This window comes from Anopheles coluzzii, chromosome X (genome assembly GCF_943734685.1).
Source record: "Anopheles coluzzii chromosome X, AcolN3, whole genome shotgun sequence".
Lineage (NCBI taxonomy): Eukaryota > Metazoa > Arthropoda > Insecta > Diptera > Culicidae > Anopheles > Anopheles coluzzii.
In genome coordinates, this window is record NC_064669.1 from 145150 (window position 1) to 169488 (window position 24339).

General features: G+C 46.1%; 4 protein-coding genes across 18 annotated transcripts in view; 2 read left to right on the forward strand and 2 right to left on the reverse strand.

Annotated features, from left to right (window-relative positions):
• Positions 1-24339, reverse strand: part of LOC120953861 (histone acetyltransferase p300) — a 277036-nt gene that overhangs the window by 18582 nt on the left and 234115 nt on the right. The gene's annotated exons all lie outside the window — the stretch shown is intronic.
• Positions 466-2781, forward strand: LOC120956833 (tyrosine--tRNA ligase, mitochondrial). Its single transcript, XM_040378600.2, has 2 exons — positions 466-1330; positions 1409-2781. The coding sequence occupies exons 1-2, from the start codon at positions 1188-1190 to the stop codon at positions 2655-2657; spliced, it is 1392 nt and encodes a 463-aa protein (XP_040234534.1). The 5' UTR covers positions 466-1187; the 3' UTR covers positions 2658-2781.
• LOC120947824 (blood vessel epicardial substance) lies at positions 4069-24192 on the forward strand. Of its 9 annotated transcripts, XM_040363654.2 has the most exons (8): positions 4069-4262; positions 6462-7813; positions 15893-16050; positions 16297-16399; positions 16626-16775; positions 17043-17190; positions 19595-19627; positions 21509-24192. In XM_040363654.2, exons 2-8 carry the CDS (start codon positions 7157-7159, stop codon positions 21574-21576), a joined length of 1317 nt encoding a protein of 438 aa, XP_040219588.2. In that variant the 5' UTR covers positions 4069-4262; positions 6462-7156; the 3' UTR covers positions 21577-24192. The 9 variants fall into 9 exon arrangements, with proteins under 9 accessions (XP_040219588.2, XP_040219617.2, XP_040219626.2 ...); XM_040363683.2 differs by lacking the exon at positions 19595-19627 and having other exon boundaries at positions 4070-4262; XM_040363692.2 differs by lacking the exon at positions 19595-19627 and having other exon boundaries at positions 4070-4262; positions 21512-24192.
• Positions 8763-11198, reverse strand: LOC120947894 (transmembrane protein 205). The gene is made up of 3 exons (XM_040363711.2): positions 10592-11198; positions 10267-10505; positions 8763-10135 (listed from the first exon to the last, which is right to left on the reverse strand). The coding sequence occupies exons 1-3, from the start codon at positions 10849-10851 to the stop codon at positions 9648-9650; spliced, it is 987 nt and encodes a 328-aa protein (XP_040219645.2). The 5' UTR covers positions 10852-11198; the 3' UTR covers positions 8763-9647.

Sequence of the window (24339 nt, forward strand, 5' to 3'; positions counted from 1 at the left end):
GCTCCGAAACGCCCATCACTAGTTCACATGCTAACTTTTCTTTGTAATACGGATGTCACACGAGGCGTAAACTCAAAAAAATATAAATCTTGTCCGATAAAATCGCATCCCATCAGCGTTGCACTGCCCTTATACGGACGTCACACGAAGCGTAAACTTTGGCGTAAACTGAATTTCAGCCATATACGGACGTCACACGAAGCGTAAACTTTGGCGTAAACTGGATTTCAGCCATACAACCCTGAAATCTTTTGACAGGAAGTTTACGCTCTCCCATACAAATCATGCGTAAACTTTTTGAGTTTACGCCTCGTGTGACGTCCGTAATACAACCCTATAATCTTTTGACAGGAAGTTTACGCTCTCCCATACAAATCAAGCGTAAACTTTTTGAGTTAACGCCTCGTGTGACGTCCGTATGATACGTAGTTTTTCACCCATACTACGACACATCAACCAAAACAGCCATTGGAATTCACACGCCTACATCAACAAATGATCAAATCCCCTCCTGTCATTTCGTTTTTTTTTTCTACAGCACGGCTGTCAAATTGTTCGGAATAAGCCCACCTGTATAATAAACCCACTTTGGTTACACCCAGTCCGTGTGAACTCAATCCAACGCAAGTCAAATACAGGCGGTCCCCGAGATACACGGTTAATTGGGACCAAAAACGGACGCAAAATACTGCGTATCTCGAATTTCCGCGTATGTCAAATCTTGTAATTTCCAACCAAAATATCACAAACGTTCGTGTAATTTTGTACGTAGAGGGTGGTTTTTGCCACCAAATTAATTATGATTCTAATTAATATGATTCTGACTGAATTTAACAGTTTCAAACCTTTTGAAATGGCTTTTTAACATTCGATCAATACGGAAATTAGATGGCATTTGACAATTGATGTGTAAAATCAGTACAATTTATTCAGAGAACTGTAAAATCTAGAAGACCGCGTATCTCCGAATCCGCGTTTAAGAGGTACCGAGTATGTCGGGGATCGCCTGTATAGTTTAAAGCAATCGAAGGCCCAACAGCTATAAAGCTTTCGCCATAAAAGCTTCTTCGTGCACGCACTCACGCAGCTGTCAGTCGGAGGTAAATAAACAACCGCCAGCCGGTTACATCAAAGCGGCATTTTCTCTCCACTAATTTTCCTGTGAGTTCGATAAAAAAAACCCTTTGATGTTGGCTAGCACACGAACATTTCAGCTCAAGGCAAGACTCAAAACATTGCTGCGACAGCCTGCACGATGGTACACAGAGCGAAACATTTTAAAGCTGAGAGACCGCGGTTTCATACAGGACGTTTTCCCAGCGGAAACGATGTGCGTAAGAAGCCAGCTGCAATCCCTTTATCGATTGTGTTTTGATCTACTTATATTTTGTTTGGTTACACATTTTAGTGATAAAGCCAGCTCGATGTTAGGCTCCACCTGCCAGACAGTGTATGCCGGGTTCGATCCAACCGCCAACAGTCTGCACGTGGGCAATCTTCTGGTGCTGATCGGGCTGTTGCACACGCAGCGTGCTGGCCACCAACCGATCGCACTGGTTGGCGGTGCTACCGGGCTGATCGGAGACCCTTCCGGCCGCAAAACCGAGCGACAACAGCTCGAAACGGAAGCGGTAGAGCACAACGTGACCTGCATCAGGCGGCAAATAGAGACGATTTTCGCGAACCACGAGCGCTTCTTCTGGGACCGACCTAGTTCGCTGAAACCGGTGCTGGTGGTGAACAATGCGGACTGGTACCGGCAGTACAGCTTCGTCGATTTCATGGCGAACGTCGGCCGCCACTTTCGGATGGGAGCGATGCTTTCGCGCTCCTCCGTCCAGACCCGTCTGACGAGCGAGTCCGGCATGAGCTTTACCGAGTTTTCCTACCAGCTGTTCCAGGCGTACGATTGGTTGCATCTGTTGCGCCAGCACAATTGCCGGTTTCAGCTCGGCGGCTCGGACCAGATGGGCAACATCATGTCCGGCCAGGAGCTGATCAGCCGCACAGACGGGAAGGAAGTGTTCGGGCTGACACTGCCCCTCGTCACCAACGAGGAGGGCGACAAGTTCGGCAAGTCGGCGGGCAATGCGGTGTGGCTGTCGGACGACCGCACCTCGCCGTATGCGATGTACCAGTTCTTCGTCCGTACGCCCGACTCGGAGGTGGAGAAGCTGTTGCGACTGCTCACCTTTCTGCCGGTGCAGACGATCGAGCAGGCGATGGCGAGGCACCGGCGGACGCCGGAGCTGTGGGAAGCTCAGAAGCTGCTGGCCGGCGAGCTGACGAAGCTGGTGCACGGGGAAGCGGGCCTGTACAAGGCGATGGCCATCAGTCGGGCACTGTACAACGGCGACCTTTCCACGCTCGAGCAGCTGGAGGTGCGGGACGTGGCGCAAAGCTTTGGCGGGGCACCACTGTGCGAGATACTGCCCGAGCCGGGCATGACGGTGCTGGATGTGGCGTTGCGGGCCCGCTGCTTTCCCAGCCGTGCAGATGCGGAACGGATTATCGGTGCCGGTGGGTTCAGCATCAATCTGAAGAAGGCCAAAAATCCGGCCGAGGTGCTGTCACCCTCAGTGCACATCCTGTCCAATCGGATATCGCTGCTGCGGGTTGGGAAGCGAAACTATTACATCGTCAAGTGGTTGCTGTAGATCAACGGAAGCTATAAATGAAGAAATTATAGCGCCATATGGAACCGGTCGCATGTCGGATGTTCTGTAGATCTTAATTTAAAAGCTTATTTCTATGAATAAAAAACACATGAGCCGGAGGAAATATTGTTTAAAGCACATTTAATCAATTTATTTTTTTAATTTCAACGAGCATAATTTCAGTAGGATTTTTCTTATTCTATTTGGCGTAACGTCCTACGCGGACATGCCGGCCTATACACGCAGGCTTTCGAGACTTAATTCATTACCGCGCAGCCGGATAGTTAATCCATGCTACGGGGGACGGTCCAATCTAGGTTTGAACCCATGGCGGGCATGTCATTGAGTCGTTCGAGTTGACGACTGTACCATGGGGCCGCCATCGGAATTACGGAACGCATCACCTGCAAATTGTAACACAGCCAAATCCACATTCGAAATAGACAATAAAATCAACGGATAGCTTTAAGTAAACCGAGACTACCCGGAATAAGGTACAGTGGAGTGCCGTTTATCCGGGCTACTCGGGACTTGACCTCGCCCGGATATGCGAATAACATGGATAATGAGTCAAATGATATATTTTATCACCAATTCCTGATTAAGTTTTGGAAAAATTTCTTATTTTTTGATAATAATAACCCAGTTTTTATTAACTTCATGTTTTTCCAATGAAAATATTTTAAATTTGCTATGAATTATTTTGGTGCCAAAGAGAATATTTGTGTTTTTTGTTATGACAATGTGCTCTTATAACCGCTTTTTCAAATATCCTCCTCATAACGCAATGTCATCTTTGTATTGAACTGTCATTTCTCAACAGCACTGAAAAACGGACAGCCGGATAATGGCACACAAATGGCTTGCAAAGAAGAATTTTAGAATTTAAGCTTAGAATTAATCAACTGATTGAAAGAGGTGAATGAGGCCAATTGGCTCAAAGTCTCTATACAAATAAATAGACAAAAAGGTGGATGAAACGTTGGAAGTGCAGTGGGAGAGGTGGGAGTTCGTTTCAAAGAGCTCACTTAGGCCCGTGTCTGTGCTCCATCGGATGCGATTTTATCGGAAGGCCTGTCAAAATTTTATATGGAATTTGACAGATAACGTCGGACGTGCGATTTCGTCGTACGACAGAATCAAAAAATTTTGATTTCGTCGGACGCCGCATCCGATTTTATCTGTCAAACTAAATGTGTGGTGTTTTGTAGGAACAATCTCAACTTAATTTTTCATAATCGTTATATTATTAAAATCATCCAAATAATCGCAATATTATACGAAAAAGCGTTTGACAGCACGTGCGATAAAATCGCATGCGATGGAGCACAGACACGGGCCTTAGTAGAGGAAGGGTAGAGAAAATGAGCGAGATGCAGCGATGTTGGAACGTCAAAACCCCTCGTCATTCGGGTACGGGAACTGTCAAACAGGCGAGATTGTTTACCAAAAAATGTTGTACCAGGGGCAGGAGCGACCGAACGTTCAGTGAGGAAAATAATATGCGAATGGGCGATCGGCGAGGTAGGCTGTAGTGTACATAACATCTCGATGCGAGGGAGCACAGAATCTAAGCACGACTGATCTCTCGATTCCGACGCAAAGGTACGAGGATTTAGAAGAGTACGTTCAGCGCAAGTTGAGTTGAACCGGTTGCCGTCCCAAGACACGGGCAGAGAAAGAAATGGAATTGTAGCGTTTTTCCCGTGGCTGGTGTGATGGCAGAGAGTTCCGTTCCGTGTGAAGAGTAGTGAGATTATAAGTGCCGTAGTGTAGAAACACTGTGTTACCACTTGAAGAAAAAACTATGAGCCAGGAATAAAATGGTGTCCAAACGCTCCAGCAGCCGCAAATAGATGCCGAAGTTTGTGTTTCAGATAGCTCACCATTCCAACACGCCAATTATCACTGCCTTTCGGCGTACGTAGTGTGCTTGCCGTGATAGCATATGCATGTGTATGTGTATATATATATATGTGTGTGTGTAGATGCGCGTGTTAAAATTATAATGGAAGGAGTAGCGGTTGCATTGCAACACCCAACAAATCACGAAGAACTGCAATAGAGGTTTTAAAAACATCGACAATCTACGGAGTAGCGTGTGTGTGTGTGTGTGTGTGTGTGGGGGGGGGGGGGGGGAGGTTTGGTATATATGGAAGAGCGCGCGTGTTGTGTGTTTTTTTGCTTGTTATTGACACTATTTTTGTCTACGGATTAGTCGGTCAAACCCTGTTCCACACGCTTGTTCGCAAAGTAAACGTTGTTAGCCCGGAGTTTGCAGTTTGCCCGATGCATCATCATCAATCAAGCACCCCATCAACCGGCGCACACACACAAAACACACTCGACAAACGCCATTAGGCAAGAATTGTATCGGCACGGCAAGTAGGAGGCTCTTCTATGCGCCGTGCACTATCAGCTCTTGTGCCTATTGGAACAGTAATGGTCTGCTCCGAAAGATGGAGAGTGAGAGACCGAGCACAGAAAGAAAGGCGTGTTGGCAGTGACAGTGGATCGGATTTCCTTCTTCCTTTCCAGGCAAACGCTGGTACACCAGCAGCTGACGGAATGTTTTATCTTACTTCCTGTTAGAGGAGCGATTTGCTGCGCTACTAGTCCGGGAGGTCTGTGGTGGAAAGGCAAAACATCGCTTACAATTGCACTATCTTCGCCTCTCGGCACGAACCGCACGATAGCCTCCCGACACAAATATCGATATCTGTGTGCTGTCGATGTTTTGCTTCTTCTTCTCCTTATTCTCTCTGTGGCTCGGGAAAAGCACTCCGCAAAGACCTTGAAGGAACAGACCAATACGTTTTTTGCTGTCGGGAAGGATGCAAATTAGTAGTAAACAACAACGGTGGCTATTTTCCACGCCATGGTCAGCCTGTTTGTTTCTGTAGCAGTAATACGATTACGATACGATACTATTCGTAGCAGTGTACCGGGAAACTAATTTTACTAACAAAAGGAACAAAAGCATTTTTTTCTGCTTTGCGCAAAGCCGGCTACCTGTGATAAACTTATCGACCTAGCTTTCGAACGGTGGAAATGAAGTTCGATAGCGCTAACCTCTTCCTTAATTTACAATCTTGTTTTATCCATTTTAGATAACATTTATATCAAGATGCCCTGCTTGACGGCGAACACCTTATGTTCCCCATTTACGGTGCGTAAAATGGTCTGGCCTGATCTGCTAAGACACTTGCGCAGCAAACAGTCGATATGCGGGCACGTGGGCGCGCCGAACCTCATTTCCAACCTCTAACCTTCTACAGTGCGCTAGGTTGTTCATAGACAGGGAGCATAAAAAATAATAGAAAGAGAGAAAGAGAAAGAGAGAGTGAGAGAGATAGAGAGATAGAGAGATAGAGAGATAGTGAGACAAAGAGAGAGAGAAAGAGAGACAGAGAGAGAGAGAGAGAAAGAGAGAGAGAGAGAGAAAGAGAGAGAGAGAGAGAGAGAGAATCAGAGGGATGTGGGTGTGCTTTAAATTGGCCCTGGTTTATATTCGACTTGGTCGTCGGGCGTCCGGAGCAATGGTTAAGTAGGTGTGCCATAAGAAGAGATTTACATAAAAACAAGCGGTAATTTACTTGCTGGTAGTGGATTAGAAGACAACAGAACAGACGGCAGTATGGTTTAGGAAGCGTTCCGTTTTCGTTCCACGCTCGAAAAAAGGCCTCACCACAATTTATGCCGTAAAGCTTAGTATAAAAATTGCAATACGCTTATTACAAAAACAAAAATCCTCCCTCCCGAACGCATTCACAAGTTGGTAACAGTTTCTTCATTCTCTTTTAGGCTTCAAATGTGGCGCCCTTCGTTTGGATCTGCACCCGGCGAGACTGTATGGAATGAGCAACGAATACACACACTGAATGCAAACAGCACCATGTTAAAGCCGCTCCCCAGATCGGCCGTTTGAGCGATATAATCATCGATACAAAAAGAGCAGCCCCCCCCCCCCCCCCCCTCTCCTCACAGCAAAGTAGGCAGCAAAACATCCGGTTTAAATGCCGCACTTCGAACGCACCCACTAACTGCCGGTGCATCGAACCAGAAGGTTCAAGCGTGTAGTAACGGGAAGAAAACGCTTCCTTTCGCAATCGTTCGTACGCGGCGTGACCGCAGCGGGGCCTGGAGACACGCTGTGCCCCGCCGTGTCTGTTGGGGCCGCAATTCCCCTCCGTACTGGTGCCAATGTGTTTCCGGTCTGCACATAAGGTGTGATACGGCTTGCCCTGGTTTTGTCGACCTTTGGAAGGATTTTTTCACGTGCCAGTTTGCGCAACAAACCGACATCAGTAATCATCAGCGGCACCGGCCACTGCGGTCCGGTGTGCTTTGACGCCAAGCTGGATCTTTTGCGCTGGCTAGCGTGCTTGGTGGGCGCACTCGCGCTCGTGCTGGTCGAGGCGGTCGCACTGCAGCACCAGCTCGACGCGTCCGACTCTGGGCCCGGCGGACCGGCGCTAGAGGATGGGCCGGGCGGCCGGATGGGAACGAGTGGCAGCGGCCATGCCGGCGGGCACCATCACCACCGGCAGCCGGCTGAACCCGTCGGCGTTGAAGAAAACGACCAGGAGGAAACGATCGTGGTGCCGCAGGTTTCGCGCAGCATCAGCGCCAGCCACGGGCGGCCGTACGAGCGAGCCAACGGTGGAAGCGGTGGGCTTGGTGCCCAGGGCCGCAATGGGCACAATGGCAGCAGCAGCAATGGTAGCATCGGAAGCAACGGCAGCAACGGCAACAGTGGTAGTAGCAATGGCGAATCCACCTCCTACCGTGCGACGAAGAAAGCGCCCCAGGAAGGGAACGGTGTCCATCACGACAACGAGCACACGATCCGGATGCTGATCGACTGGAACTGGCCAAAGTGCTTCAGCTTCGAGCCGAAGGAGCATCTATACTATCACATCGGGCATGCGCTGTTTCTGGTGGCCTTCCTCGCACCGAACATACCGTGCGGGTTCCTGTGGTTGCGCTGTGCGGCCATCGCCGGCTGCATACTGATGGTGCTGTGGGGCTGGTTCGTAGCCTGCAGCCTGGACGCGGTCGTCTGGTTCAGCCTGTTTCTGCTGGTGAACGCTTTCTACGTGGTGGTGCTGCTCTGTAAGCTGCGCCCGGTCAAGTTCGAGAAGGAGATTGAATCGGTAAGTGGAACGTAAGCCTGGTCGCCTGTTTAGTGCTAGTGCAAGGCGGGCGCTATTACAGAGTTTTCCAGGAGGTATTAACACCAACGACCATTACTCAAATTTCACTTGCTTCAGTGTTACTCTTTCTTAAGTTAAATGGGCTTAATGTAACGGGAATTGGACTCTATAGCACCCTTGTTTGACACATCCAATAGGAAGGCCATAGACTCCAATTTCCGACATATGAAGTTCACTTCCCATAAGAAAGAGTCAAGCGTCCCACAACTATGAGAACCCCTGGAAAACCCTGTTGATTCATTTAGTTGAAAAAGAGATTGTCTGTTTTAGCATTTTTTGTATATTTCCCGAAAAGATCGTTTTTATAACATTCATTTTTGGATTGTGCCTAGGAGCAGTTTGGTTTACCGCTGTTAGACATTTACTGATAGACTTTTTTTTACAAACGATCATTGTTTTCATCACATTAGTTTGATGGAAATGTTGTTTTGTGGTAAATATTCTTCAGCACAAAAAAAGGGGTTAAAACATTTTGATTAATTAATTAGCATCAAATCTACAAGACACTAGCACACCACATATGTAGTTACATGAAATTCCAAGTAGCAGCAATTCGTTGGGGAAACTTGCCTTCATGACATGGCAACAGAGACACAAATGACATTCCTCGTTATTCGAGATTTTACTCGAATAGATAGAGACATTTCTGGAGGATTTTGATTTGCAGGGTTTTCCATAAACTCATAACAAAGGGTACTCGTTATGCGAGGCTCCACTGTAAATGTCACGTGAATGGGTCAAATTATCATGTAGGAGAATGGTTGTAGAAATGTATATCCATATATATAGCCATTTTCACTGCGGTCGGAACAAAATGACAACCTTTCTACCTACCCTTTCGTTCGAAAATGCGGAAGTAACGGAACGTAAAAGTTAGCGTAAACATAAATTAAAAATGTTGGAGCTGTCTGGAGCTGCCGTCGTCTTATTTTTACGGTTTATTATGACAATTATCGTTTTATCACGTCCACGAGCGGGGGACTATTAAAATTTCCCCTACTTAATTATCGGTTGGTTTATAGTGCCTCTCTTAAAATATAAAATAACTACAATAAACACCTAGCAGATGGTGAGCTTACAAAACATAAAAGGAACTTGGTGCTTTACGTAGCAACAGTCTCGCTAATTCCGGGGCCACCGGTTACTGAGCACACGGACACTATGACCGCGTCCCTAGCGCCCGAGTGTGCGTTTTTTGTATTAAAATTTCCTCTCTGCACTTACGATTTTTTACTGACGCTCTATTTGACTGTATCGCACGGTCACGCCCCTCCCCCCCCCTCCCGCCCAATTTCAAACCCCGCTGAGAATCGTCGTTGTTTCGACCGTATATTTTCCGTATGGCACTGCATGGGTTTTGCCGCTGTTGCTGAGCGAGCTGATCACAGTTTCGGCACCGTCTTCGTGCGCTTCACGAAACAATACTGTTTGTTACTTTCTGTGTGTGTGCGTTAGCCTTTTGCATAATGGCGGAAGTGTGCTCGCGAAGGGCTGGCTGGGTTTGAAGCAGGCAGACAGCGCACAGCCGCCTGTCACTGATGCGATTGCTAAACCTACAGGTTGCCCTCTCCGTGCGCAACCGCGTCCTAGTCTGAGATTAAATTTTCGCAGAGTGGAGATCAGTGGTAGCGAGGGTGGCAGATGATGGAGAGGGTCTCATTGGTGCTTGTGCATCCATGAGGGAGAAATAAATATGCTTACAACACTAGCAGAAGGGGCATAATCATATGGTTGATTGTTGGATCACACACACACATGCACACGTTGGCGTGCTTCAAACGGTCACACGTGTTGCGAGGTAGAGCAAATGCACGCACGTGCACGTCAGCGACACCATGTTGAGGATGGCGGTGGTCATGTGTATCTGGCGAAACTTCTTGTGCGTCGCTTTGTAGTGGCGGGAGCGCTCCAGGAAGCCGTTGCCCGCCCCGTCGAACTGGCCCACCTCCTGCCCGATGCTGGCGCCCGCCTCGATGCGATGCTTCTCGTGCATCAGGCGCAGCATCGGCGGGGCTAGGTACAGCCGTACGAACAGCTCGAGCGAGGCGGTCACTGCCAGCGCCACAATCTGCAGCAGATCGACCGGATCCCAGTGCGCCAAGTGGCGGTCGGCCAGCTCCGGCTGGGTGCTGCGTCGCAGCTCGACGAAGCTGACCAGGCTAATCGTGCTCAGACCGGTACCGAGCGTGAAGTACTTCGGAAACAATACCTCTTGGATCAGGCCGAACGTGTGGCGCGGTAGGGAAAAGTACAGAGCTAGCCCTGTGGTTGTGAGAAAGAGAGAAAGAGAGAGAGGAAGAGAGAAAGAGAGAGAACACAACTAGGTTATTTAAGAACAGGTGAAAATAAGTATGATGTAACTGATGATGGTAGCTGATGTTGCTGAAACCTACCTGACACGAATGTCATCCATATTTGCGCACCAAAGTGGATGGTAAAGGACCCGAGGTAAGCAATTTGGGTCAAGGGGTGGCTGCGGCCACTGTCTCCAGCACCCGATCGGCTGTGCTCACACTTTTCGCCGCCGGTCGCACCCTGGCCGCTGATCAGGTTGGGCCAGAGGGCTACTAGCACCATCGACACCATGATCGCCGATATTGCGTGACTCGGTTGCGTCGTGCCTGTTAGTATCCTAACCATCAAACGGAAACGAAAATACTTGCTATAGCGGGCTAGCTTGAAACCTTTCTGGATGGCTTTCAGGAAGGATGTGCTTACTTGTACAGTGGGCTGCGCTGCAGGCGGTGCGTTTGATCGCGAAGACGCTGCAGCAGGGAGCGCGTTGCTCGCGTGGCCGCCCCGAGCACGTCCTGATGCAGCTGCTCGCTTGATGATTGCGGGTCCGGATGGCTGCCTGCAGCCGGGACACGCACCTGCTCTAGCTTTTCGTCGGCCAGCAGCGCGACACCCGTGCGAATGTCCGACGTTGCCTGCTGGAGCAGCGGACTCGTGTCTACCAGACGCTGAAGGCAACACATTTTACCAGCACACTGTTTGAGGTTTTGGCTTATGATGGAACGAATTTGACTAGCTTCGCGCCCCCCCCCCAAAAACGCTCAGGATATTCGACTGCAGTTTCACCCGAGCGTAGGGATACCAATGGCACACACACACACAAACGCGCACAACTTTCACACACCGCGTCGCTGTCGCTAGGGCGCTGTTGACTTTTCGAGCAGCTGCACTGCTACTGCTACTGCTGCTGCTAGCTGACTGTAATGCAAACAGTGTAATGGCATGGCTGTGTTCGCACGCCGATCGTATATATAAGACTTTATTTTCGTGTGCACCTCCGCGCGGCACACCCTCCACGAGATGCGCCCTACATCCCCAGTGTGTGTGGCCCGTTCGGCCCATTGCCGAGCTGTTTCCACGCGTTTCGTTGACACACACACACGCGCGACCGATACGGGAAGAACATGCGATTGTGCACCGCTAGAGCGAGTTGGCGCGCGCGCAACCATGCGTTTGCGAATACACGCGCAAACCTTGCGCGAACGCGCTGTAATCGGGAGAGATATGCCCTTCCCTGCGCTCGCGCGTGTGTGCATGTGTGTGTGTGTGTGGAGTTGGGTCAATCGAGTTGGATTTGCCTGTGGTGCTGGTCATATGAAGGGTTGCGTGGGGGTTGTATTGGTGGCCGGGGGATTAAACTCCCCTTATCCTGTGTGTGTATGTACAGCATACACACACACTCCTAGGAGAAATGATCGTCGTCATCGAATTGGTTCCCGCTGCAGTTTTATTAGGTAGAGAGAGAGAGAGAGAGGTTTGGGTGAGGAGGGGTAGGGGAAAGGGAGGAAGAACATTTCGTAGCCGACGGTCATGCAGCGTCGTAAATAATCCGGCGTGAGCTGTCACAAATGCGGGCGACAACCCAAGAAGGGCTGGGCCGGAAGGAGGGAGTAGCTCAAGTCACGAGATAATCGCGTTGCGTTTCGTCATGCCCGCGATGGCCAGGGCGGAAGATTTAGGTGGGGGGGGGGGGGGGAGAGAAGCAGGTTGAAGGTTCAAGACCGCGCGCGTTCGCTCGGTCGCTGGTTTTTTTTTTCAAATACAAAAAATACGTCCATAAATGGTAACGGGTTTTCGGGACTGCCGGGGGTATATTATTTTTGTTGTTGTTAGATGACGTCGTTGTTTTTCGGCCAAATCAGCCAATCATTGATCGGCGGGTGTTGGCGCACAGTCAAGCTCGTCGGTATCGGGTATGGGAGGTAGGCGCGCACCACGTCACGGCCGCTCGGCGCTTAAATCCCGCACTTTGTAGCCATTGCCGCGGGATATTGGACACATTCTCTCCACCTCCACCCACACGAGTGGATGTACTGATTCTCGAAAAGCTTTATTTTTAGCCGGATGGCGCAAAGGAGCAGCTAGGATCGATCGCTCGGCGGCCTCCATTATCTAAAGCTTTTCCTCTGCCTTGCGAGCCATCAAAAGTGGTTATACAGCTCGCGTGTGCTGCGCCTGAAGATGTTGGATTTTCCAATGTCACCTTTAGCTGGGAAAACCAACAGACCCCAACCTCTTCGCCAGTGCTGGCATGTTTTATGCTATCCCAAAATCCCCGCACTGTCATGCTGTGGTAGCATGTTATACAACTTGTTTGTTCTTCCTTTTTTTTTGTTGCTGGAAAGTACATGCGCGCTCTTAAAAAACCCCTTCCGTTGGATTCCCATGCGTAAGGGATGCGTGGAACCAACTCCTATCCCGCTCCTTCCCCCCCCCCCCCCCCCCCCCCTCCCATCATCCCTAAGATATGATAAGTTTGTGCGCGCGAGCGAAAACGGCTCAATTTTGCGTATGATTGGACCCGTCATGCTAAATATATAGCACGAAAGCCAGCAAGCCCCCCCGCGCAGCAAAAGGTGTCTACGTGACTAACCGCAAGTATGCACTTTGCGCATTGCGAACTGTTTGTATGTGTGTGTGTGTGTGTGTGCGTATGCGAGGCCTACCTCGTATGGGGCGATTCGCGAAACATGCACGTGGGGGAAGCGGTTCGGTGTGTGCGTGCACAGGAAGAAAGCGCACATTTGCGTGCGTGTGCCCTCTCCACTGAAACTGTGTTGCATTGGCGTGCATTGATATGCATTTGCATGCGTAATTTATGCTATCGCTGGCCTTCCCTTTCTTCGCTCGGCTAATGTTCGAGATCTCCCATACATAGGGATGGTTTGGTTTTTGTGGCTTAATCCTTTTCAACCACCTCTACCCTCCCCCCCCCCACCGCGTCCTAAAACGGACCCGTTATTCTGGGAATCTCACATCCCCCCCAAAATGTGTCTGTCTGTCTGTTGGAGACGGGAGGCTTCTTCTTCCCGTTTTCGGTTTCCCACTTAAGGGGGATCTCTGATAAGATCTGCTGGCGCAGCTGACCCGTTATCACCAGACGCCTTTCGGCTGGACACACCTGTCAGTAGCGTGTGGGATTGATGTACTACGTGCCGCCGATTGTGCCATTTTCGCCATAGAGGGGATGGGGGTTCATAGAATTCTAAGCCAGCATTTCGCATGCAGCAACACAAAAAAAACGGGCAGCTAGCAACAGAAAGGCCAAGAACAGTTTCATACACAGCGAGATGGACGCGTTACATCCAGCACATTTCCCTTCAACCGCACACCGCGGACACATTGGAATCGAGGCCGTCACACTGGCGACCTCCCCACCCCCTTCCTCCTCTCCTACGTATATGTAGGACGTTAGTACTTTGGTGTACATATATGTGTGTGTGTGTGTGTGTGTGGACAGTGTTAGCACAAACAAATACGCATTAGGTGCGATTGGTGCCGTAGGTCGGGTTTCGTTCGCACACCATGCCAACGGTCGGGTGGCAAATTATATTGCTAGGTCATTGGTTTTACAACCCGCAAGAGTGTTATGATACGTTTGCCTCGTCTTCTTATACACAATCCCTCTGAATCCCTCACCACCCGCTTCTATTGCACGTGATGGTCCATGACGTCCGTTGTTGCCACCGTGCTCTCTCTCTCTCTCTCTCTCTCTCTCTCTCTCTCTCTCTCTCTTTCGCTCTGTGTCTCTAGTGTACCGTGTTGGCGGGTAATGGTCATCATACATCGAGAGACGCTGGGATCAGCATATGTTAGGATGGGGCTGTTTTGTTTTTTGATTCTTTCGGGCACGGAAACAATTTTGCTACTACTCTACTACGGATGGCTTTGTTTAATCACTACTGGCCCTTTTTTTGCGCGCTTGGTTCTTTGTGTGAGTGTTTGATCATCGGATCGGATTGAAGAAATATGTGTATCCTGTGGGATTATGATGGAAACTTTGCGAGTTTACAAACCATCTACAAGCATAGGGGTCATGCAGATCATGGTGTCACGGATGCCAATCGAAGTCCGTAGGAGCAGCAATAGCCGAGATCAACAAGCCGAGAACATTGAGGAAGAACAAAGTGTCCTGGCTGATACGAACCCACAAGAGCAGCACAAGACAGTGGATGCTTTCGTTTAAAGGACGAAGTGATGAATACTAGCCTGGCATTTCATAAAATATTCACTTCAACAAACGTTGTTTACATGAATGCTATTTCCATTGAAAACAAATCCAAACTCCAATTTTTCCGATTTTTATAATATGAGGAAACAACAAAAAAGCAACTAAAATCAGTATTAAAATTCAATATTGCAATACTGTGTTCGTGTTGCAAGCGGAATGGCCTGACTATCTGCATCGAGAAATGCTTCTGTGTGTCGTTTTGTCGATGCAGGAGCCCAATTACTGGTATCTACTTCATAGATGGCACTGCAGTTAATTGACAAAATTATGCCAAAGTCCTAGGCGTTCTTCTAGACTCAAGTTTGAATTGTAAACAGCAAATCGATAACGTTATAGAGGAAACCAACTACTCTAGTTTACATTAAGGCTGTCTGCAATAGTATCGTTCGTTCGGTTCTGGAGCCCAACTACTGCTTCTTCAATTACTCGAAATGAGGCGATTTAACGAAAGCTCACGCTGTATGCCCTACGCCTACTTCCCTGGCAGGATCGCAATAATCTTCCTCCGTATGCTGCGCGGTGCCGTCTTCTAGGCCTTGAGCCTCTTTCGGTTACAAGACGCAATGCACAGTGCTCTTTTATCGATGGCCTGCTAAATGGCTCTATCGACTCATCGCCTTTGTTGCATCGCATCTATATCTACGCACGATTTGGGATGCCCTGTCCAATGTTCCACAGTTAACATCTTGCATGAAACCTCCACAGGTTGCTTGAAATATTCCGCTAACCAGTTAAAACATCCCATTTAGTGATTGCTCGATTATATAGTTCAAAACTCTTTATGTTGGTTTTAACGCAATGTAAAAATAAACAGATAGTAAATTTAATCAGTTGTACTGTTGTAGATGTTGTACAACTGATGCTTTGAGATCAATTGCCAATTGGCGAATCTCCTCCACATCATGCTCTCACCGAACGTAATTCAAGGTTCAGGAATAATCGCAGGCTGTAAATATCAGCCATTGTCGGTTTATGGTCCCTGTGTATACTTCATAGCCGATGCGAATTGGATTTGATTTTATTCATTCAGCAATAACACGATAAATGCACCGTATGGTATCAAGTGTAATTATTGCTCTTGCAACTTGAGTGTCCTCTGCGATAGCCGAGACCATGGTAACAGCCGTTGTTCAAAGTCGGTAGTAAGTTTAAGTTAGGCAGCACAATTTTACTATTTAAAAATATGTTGCTTTTAGGTATGAGCGCACATTTTGAGCAGTAACTTATTTGCGATTTGTTGACTTATTGTTTTGAAGTTTAATTACATAATTTTGAGTTTCGAGAATATGCAACATAAACTCCCAACATATGTTAAAGTGGTTTTAGATTGCATTTGAAACGTCTAAGCGCTCGACAGTAATATGGAGCTCCGTTTAGCCTAAGTTGTTGAGATCTTTTTTGTTCGAAAATTCGCTGCGATTCACTGTATCAATTGTCATTCTTCAGGCCCACGCTAATGCAACGCTTCCGCTCTAATTTTCCCTTTCTTCCAGGTGTACGTTGCCTTGTTTAAGCCGCTGCGCGTGTCGCGCCACCAGTTCAAGAAGGTGCTGAACTGCATGAAGATTGTACGGCCGCTGAAGTACCAGGAAATTTACGTGCAGGAAAAAATAACCAAAGTCGACAGTTTGTCTCTAGTGCTGTCGGGAAAGTAAGTACGCGCCTTGTGTTCTTTGTCTGTCATGCGTGTATGCGCGCGCGACGCCTGTGCCTGGGCCTGAGCGAGCGAGCGGGGAGGGGTGGGGGGGGATGTGCTGACACACCGACGTCAGAACGCCACCCGGACTTGCGCAAAGGTCCAGGCCCTCCATCACCGCCTCGAGGAACACGCTACCGCCGTTCGTTTATGCACTGTTTTTTTAATTATATCTCAATTTCATTCTCATCCCTCGTACAGATTAGTAGTTTCACAGAATCAAAAAGCGCTTCATATAGTATTTCCACATCAGTTTCTCGATTCACCCGAATGGTTCGGTGTTTCTACCGATGACTATTTTCAGGTATAAGCAAATTAAAAACCAACCAAAAACAAACAAAAACAGCAATAATGCCACCTTTCTCCAATCTTCTATTACCTCTATTATTCGCACCTATCCCTCCCCCCCCCCCCCCCCCTCTCTCTCTCTCTCTCTCTCTCTCTCTCTCTCTCTCTATGTTTCTCTTTCCTCCCAATGCTGTTTACACCACGGACAAACTCTCATACACTTCCAAATGTGCTCATTTTAGGTGTCAATCATGGCGATGGAGGAGTCGCGTGTACTCATCTGGCACCGGGATAAGCTGAAGCTTTCCATCATGGCGGAACCGTTCCTGCAGGCCGTGTTCGATCACATACTCGGACGGGATGTGGTGAAAAAATTAATGCAGGTCACACAGGTAGGTATCTAAAGCCCGGGTTACAGCTCAAGTGAAATTGAACGTGATGTTTTGGGGTTTTCTGCTATAGTTGGGGAAATAGTTGAGGAATTGAATTTCATTTCTTTTGGTGTACGTTAAGCCATATTATAATTGATATTCAATGAAACGTAGCAAAAACCCTAAATTTCACGTTCGTTTGCACTCGGGCTTACGGGTAACGGGCACGGTGGTGGCAATTCACGCGACATCCCTCGCTAATCGGTCGCGTTTTGTTAACAACCATAGGTCAGCGAAACGATGGCGCAAAGCAACGGCTGCATTGCGTCAGGCTATGGCGACGACTCGGAAGATAAACCGATGCTGGTGATGAAGAGCAAAGGTACCGACAATGGGGGGCACGGGCTGACGGCCTTGATAAATCGCCAGCTGCAAGGTGAGTCGTTTACGGCGTTTGACCCCTGCGTACGATAGCCTCGAGTTTTCTTCCGGTTTTTTTTTACAAAGCTCCTCGCACCCCCGTCCCATTCTACATTACTCTGTGTGCCGGCGTGGAGCTATCCCACTACCAACCCATATCGCCCCAAATTCCCCCCTCCGCGCCACCCCCCCCCCCCGCCCCCCACCCCCGCCCATCCATTCCCGTTTGCTTGCGTATGATTGTAGATTGTAGGAACAGGCGCAGCACTATGTTTTGCGTTTGCACTAACACACACACTATGCGTGTGCAGCACTCGTGCTTGAACATCCCGCAGATGGGATAGGGTTGCTGATCCTCCTTTGCACCCATGTTTGTAATTTATGTTTGAAATGTATGTTTGTGTGTGTGTGTGTGTGTGTGTATCTCTGTAGTTATCTTTTTTGCATTCTGTTTTCTTCGGCTATGACTAATAGAAGGCGCCATGCACGATTATATGTACTCCAACGGGTGTCTGTGTATACCTCTGAGTGTGTGTGACTGACTTGCCTGCAAGATATTGATGCACCCGTCGCTAAAAATTACGCCACATTTGACTTACCTTAAACTTGCTTATATTTTTGGTTGTTTCTTGTTCTCCTGTGTTGAACCACATCCTTCAATTAAATTAGCTTCTTTTTCTTTTCATCTTCCTTCCTCCCTCTCATGTATGTACGTGCGTGCGTCGATAAATGATAAAGCCTGAGACAAAAGCTCAGTTTTACCCTTTAGTCCTCAACCCGAACAGTTTTACCCTTTAGTCCGCATGCCGATGGTGGGCAGCGCGCTAAAGAATCGGCAATACTGCGTGTTGTACTTCGCTACTATACTCTCTGGTTCGTCTGAGCTGGGATATCATTGTACTCTGGTACACTTGTGCACTGTGCAAGTGCCGTAGATTGTGCCTTCCAACCTTTCTTCCTTTTCTCCCTTCTTTTCCTTAAACTAGAAACCGTGCGTAAAGTTGCTTTTTGGGGGTCGAAACGACCAGTGGTGGTGTTGAACCCGGTGGGAGGGTTTCCCGAGGGTTTGCGGTTTTGCGTTGGTACTAGTAGCTTTTGTTTTTGTTTTCTTTTTTTATTCCTCACCTCACCCCTCTCTTGATTATAGATGAGACCTTACCGCTTCTGCCGACCGTCGCCCTAAACTCTGGCAAAGCGCTGATTGAAAAGGTGTACCACGTGGTGGAGGTGGATTAGCGACCGCGCCTTCGCTTCGCCTTCGCTTCCGTCTAGCTGTTCGCCCTTTGGTTAGCTAGGGAACGGCGGGGGAACGGAGTCGTAGGAAGCGTCCGGAAGGAAAAGGCGCAGAGCGTGTGTTTCTTCCGGTAAGGAGGAGCGCCGATTGCAAAGCCTGTTTGATAGTCATTTCCCGCGCTGCTTGTGGAAGCGTTACGGTAGCGCCAAACTGGAGAAAGCGTCCAAATATTACGATTAGGTTCACGGAACAGCAGTGAAGCACTGACTCCCAAGCGGAAGAGACAGAGAGAAAAAAAAACGTCGTCCTTATAAACCCACACACGGTCTTGTACTACTACACACCAACCACACACCACTACCCCGCAACATCCCATTTCGTTTCCGTGGAAAGCGTGGGACATAATTGCATGCCATTTTACGCCTAGTACACGGTTCCGTGTGTTCGTACTAAGTTATGTTAATTTCTAATTTTATCTCTAATCACTACCAGTTAATGAGCGCGTTTTTGTGTTTTAGGGTGATTGTGATATACACTCCGAACGACTGTTAACATATGATTTACACAAATAGACTTAGAGGCAGTAACTAGCTGAGCGGCAAAAAGAAATTAAATGAATACAAGGAGAATAATACGCCTGAAAGTGGATATTATTACAGCTAGCACTTACTACCTTCCTACACATGTTCATTCAGAACTATTTCTGTTTTTTTTTTTAAGTTTAATCTGTTCTATATCTTTTTCTGCGCTACACACTGTTTTGACTTAGTTCTTATTTTATCTCCAATGTGGTTTGTTCGCTTCCCGCTTGTTACTCGAGCATCATATGTTACTACTTGTATTATTATTCTTTCTACAAACATATTTTCTAACGGTTCTGGATTCTTATCAACTCATTTGTATCGCATTCTTTATTTTTATTGAACTATCAAAGTGTTTTATTTTTTCAATTTATCTACACTTTGCCCCATTTGCCTCTCGGTGTTTTCTTTCTCTCTTTATCCTGCTATTCTGCTACTATTCATTCTTTTTGTACTACTACCATTATTCACTGTATCCTTTCTTGCGTCTACCTATTTCTACCCGTCTACTGCAACTACAATTTATCTTATCACTCGTACTATTATTTTTTCAATTACCTCGTCTACCGTATTGTTACTACGAATGACCATGCCACACAAAAAAGCTCTCCCACGGATCTCGAAGTATTATTACTGTGGTAAGTTGTCACACAATGTCACCTCAAAGTTTTCGTTTGGTTCGATTTTGCATTGTGTGTGTGTTTTTTCATCATTTACTTTTCCCTCTTTACAATGATTTTCGTTACCGTTCATTTCCTTTGGCTGGCTGGATTGAACCCACTGATGGGATGAGGGGGCGGGGGGAGGGGTTGTATATGTATATAAGAAGAGATTCGATGTACGTTTTCTAATGAAATGCGATAAACATGTATGAATGGCGCTCTTAAATTAACAAAAGTTACCTATTTTTATTTTATTTTTCCTCTGTTGGCAAAGGGCGGGCTATCTGTGTGCTTGTGTCCGTTTGTATGTTTCTCTCCGTGCATTTGTTTTGCTTTTTAAAATGTTCTAGCAGTTGTGCGTTGTGTCGGCTAGTACGTTTTACCTATCTGAGCTGTATAAAGCACGTGTATAAAGAATTATTCTTGTCAATGCACGCACACGCACACAAAAGCTGTTGGAGCATGTTTTGTGTTCCTGTACGAATATTTAATCCGCCTTTGTCGGAGTGTCGGAACCACTGATCAGATGCGTTACAAGTTTTGGAATTAGACATCCAAAGACGGCTTAAAAGAGCATCATTTTTGTTGGTTTGTTTGTTATAATTTATGGTCTATTTTGTTTTGGTTTGTTTACACATGTTTTTTTTGGTAAGGTTAAGATGTACGCAGCAAATTTCGACATGATGTAATCCTCAAAATAACTGATAACTTAGGGATGGAGGGATTAAGTAGCGTAAAAAAGATAAAATTGATTATCGTTAAGTGATAGGAGATCGATATTAATAACATGGTATTATTGCGCGGCGATCAAACCACCGTGTGAGAGGCCGGATCTATCGGTGCACTCACGGAACGACGAACGAATGCGCAATACATTCAGGATTGCGTGCGGTACCATTTTCATGAATGTGAAAGAGTGGTTGTTTTTGTGCGGTAATCTGTGACGGTATGAAATGCTTCTTGGAACTAGTTTTAACTAATATGTGTTATTTAATTCCGTCATTATTAATATCTATATGGAGTTTGTATGTATGTGAGTGTATTATTGTTTTATTTAAAGAAAAAAGACGAGAACATTGTACAACATCGAAGTGTGTGTGCTGTTGCGATACGGCTCAGGATGAGAACAAACGAAGAAACAACTAAACGAAACATGGAATGTCGTTAACACGAGAAATTAAATAAAGTAAACTCTGTAACAAATTAGTTATGTGTTTGGTTTTGCTGTGTTTTTGTTGTGTTTTTTTCTTATTTTAATTTATTTTTACATCGTTTTATTACTCTATTCAGTTTCATATTTTAATACATGTGTGTCATGTTGTTGCATTCATCGAACACATAACTTTCAACAATGATTTAAAGTATATATTAATATGTACTAAGTAAAAAGGTGGGATAAAAAAACGTTTGAAAGATAGTTGCCGCTCTGTCGTTCTATTTTATATTTTAAATTATCTTGTCTAACAAAATGTTGTTGCTTGCATTTATATTTTGTTTTACGCTTTCATTTTCTTTGAATGGTGCCATGAAAATGTTCATTATATTCCCTGTTATCTTTGTGTATCTCTATCACTCTTTGTTTGAAAATATTTCATTTCGAGCACAGGTTCCTTTCTGGTGTTTTACCAACAATTTACGTGTACTCTACGGTTTTTTCATGTCGATCGTTCCCGAATCCACTTTTTACCATCTGGAGGAAAACTTTGCGGTCCTCATCCTTTTAATTTTAAATTCCCATTAAAATTTCAAAATTTGAATGATTGTCCTCTTAGTCCATCAATTTTGAGTTCGATTCCTGTTTTGCTCGAAAATCGGTATAGATGACGTTACTGTCTTCCTTCTTGTGGCCTCTTTTAGTAGCAACCGATCATAATGCGTGGCGGCTGGGACGAATCGATGAAACCGACCACGAGACGGCCGTATAGAAGTTATCGGACCATCATCTTAGCGGGCTGACCTGAGTGCGGGCCGGCAACAGCAGGACAACACTTTCAAATACAACCAATTTTGTGATACTATAAATGTTATTATCTGTAAGACGCCATGTTAGAGTATCTTTGAGAAAGGGGAAAGTTAAAAAGAAAGGGAGAGAGAAAGAGAGAGCAAGAGACAAAGAGAGCAAGAGAGAGAGAGAGAGAGAGAGAGAGAGAGAGAGAGAGAAAGAGAGATAGGCGATAAAAATGAATGATTTTATAAAAATAATAAAATCCCTGTAAGGAATTGTTCAAATACTAAATGTCTTAGGATTTGTCGCTGGAAGGCCATAGTGCTGTTGGATGCTTTCATTACATTACCAACCGACAGTACAGACGCGATACTTGAGATGGACAACAGCGAACGAAAGATAATGAAATAGGGAGGGAGAAAGAGAGTAAGACCGAATGCTGCAGATTATAATGAAATAGTAAATGGGACATTGGCTGTTGATCGTTACTTCGCGATCCATGTCAAAAGGCAGTGTTTTCTTCTCATACATTTAATTTATTTGCCCAACATCGCTTATCTTTCCTTTCATCTATATGTTTATATTTTGCACAGGAAAGTAAAGACAAAAATCAAGAACTCTTTGTTCATAAATTCATAGCTCGTTCAAAGCCATCTTACCAAAAGAAGATGTACAAAAACCTCCCAAACTGTCACTTTAATCTCTATTACGTAAACTTAATACAATTTTAAATGACAATACTATAAACGACGCGTTCGTCTTGTGATTGTTTTCCAACATTACTTTAATTAAAAGTATGTTTGAAAAATAAAAACGGATATCAGAAACGTTTATACACGTTGCACTGACGCGCGGTTAGGAAACATTAAAGCGAGTGAAACATATAGCGAGTGATATATGTCATTGCAGTCGGTGAAAGGAAATCAAGATCAGGATAGTGCTGATAGGAAAAGCGTGCTCTAGCAGAAACTATTTTTCAATTTATGCAATCGCTTGCCTTACTAAATACTATTGAATAATACAGAAAACCAAAAATACTCCCAATAGTCTTCTGCTACTTTTAGGGGCGATAATTTTGTTACTGTCGGGTTCAGGTTCCAGTACATCCTGGATAACACATCGTTGTGCCGAGGAAAGTACAGTTAATTACTTATGCAAGATATACTGTCAAAGGAACTATGGCATTGCATCGTTCCGATATACGGTTTGCGTACTTCAAAGCGTCGTAGGCAATACCAGGCCAAAAATCATGCAATAATACACATTGCAAAGTTGGTTGTTTAAACCCATTGTAATAAACCCGCTGGTTCTGTTTCTCAAAAATGGTTGTTGTCCGGGATGCGCCTACCCCTTGAACCCGCAAAGCTGCCGCCTTCGCATTTATTATCAATCTGTCGGCGGTTTAAGTGTCAGTTAAACAGGCGAAACATAGGCGAGATAGGAAGAAAAAAAGGCGGTAACACTATTTCGCTCGCGACTGGACGGGCAGTCGTAGACTTAGACACCCCCGCACACTTACACCCACATTTGCCTGCACGGTGCACGCATTTGGTTTGTCGGTGGTTTGCTGGCGGCAAGTACCAGTAGTAGTTCGGTGGGTCGAGCCGTGTTTAGTGTAGCACACAGCGGGCACATTTATACACGGCTGAACCGTAATGGCGTTAGTGTGTGACTTTCAATGTGCATGTTTTAATTGAATCGTTGTTGTGAAGCAAAAGCAGGTTAACGTACGGTGCGCACTGTTCTGCGGAATAGTTGTTTTAAAACAAAACAAAAGAACCCCATATGGATAGATATACACTATTAATAATAGATATATATACATATAATATATTGTATTTTTCCTTAGCCAACCTGAAACAGTTGGTGTCGTGAAGCATTCTGAGTTGGTTTAACTACCTGAAAGGAAACTCTGAAATGCACGGACACGAGGTGTAAAGATAGTACCCATAGGTTAAAAACGTGGACGTGTGTTGAGGCGATGGTGCTGCAAAAAACTCATCCTAGCTTCATTAAATTTGTTAGACTCTTGTTCATTTTTACCCTCCTCTCAATCCCTTTTCCTTACTAGTGCTAATTTCTTCCTTCTATCCCTGTTGAGATATATGAAAAGAACCGATTCTATAGTTATACAAATTTAGGTGAAATACATAGCAAAAGTGAAAGTAACAGAGCGGTAAATCGAGAGAAAAAGAGGAAGAAAGCAAAAACCAAACACAATACTTCAAGAACAATGTGATGTCTCCGGAATCATAGAGAACCTTCTTTCGGCATGAGCAGGACGTTATGCGGAATATTTCTCTCATTTTTGTTTAGATAGGACAAAATAATCATCTAGCAGGGAGGTAAGGGTTTGACAATTACTGACCCGTAAATAAGCAAATAGGTGGCAAAGAAATGGCAACCTGTACTGAAGCCGTACATATGGCGGGAGACGAATCACAGCAAACCCCTTGCAGAGGACCTCTTTGGCAGGCGTTAGAGTTTAACGTTAGTTCTGTGTAAAGCCCGCGGTGAGATTTGGCGCCGCGGCAAATGTATGAACGGTTACTTAAATAATGAAAATAAAAAAAAATCCTACATTTACACTAACAAACTAACACGTAAGCACACAGCAGCTAGTGGAAACCCTGTTGTATGATACAACTAAACGATTTCAATGTCATTTGGACTGGTCTCGGTAGGACAGTGAACCGGCGTGGATGGAATGAGCTGTTTTGGAAAGGTAAACTAAAACGTAACA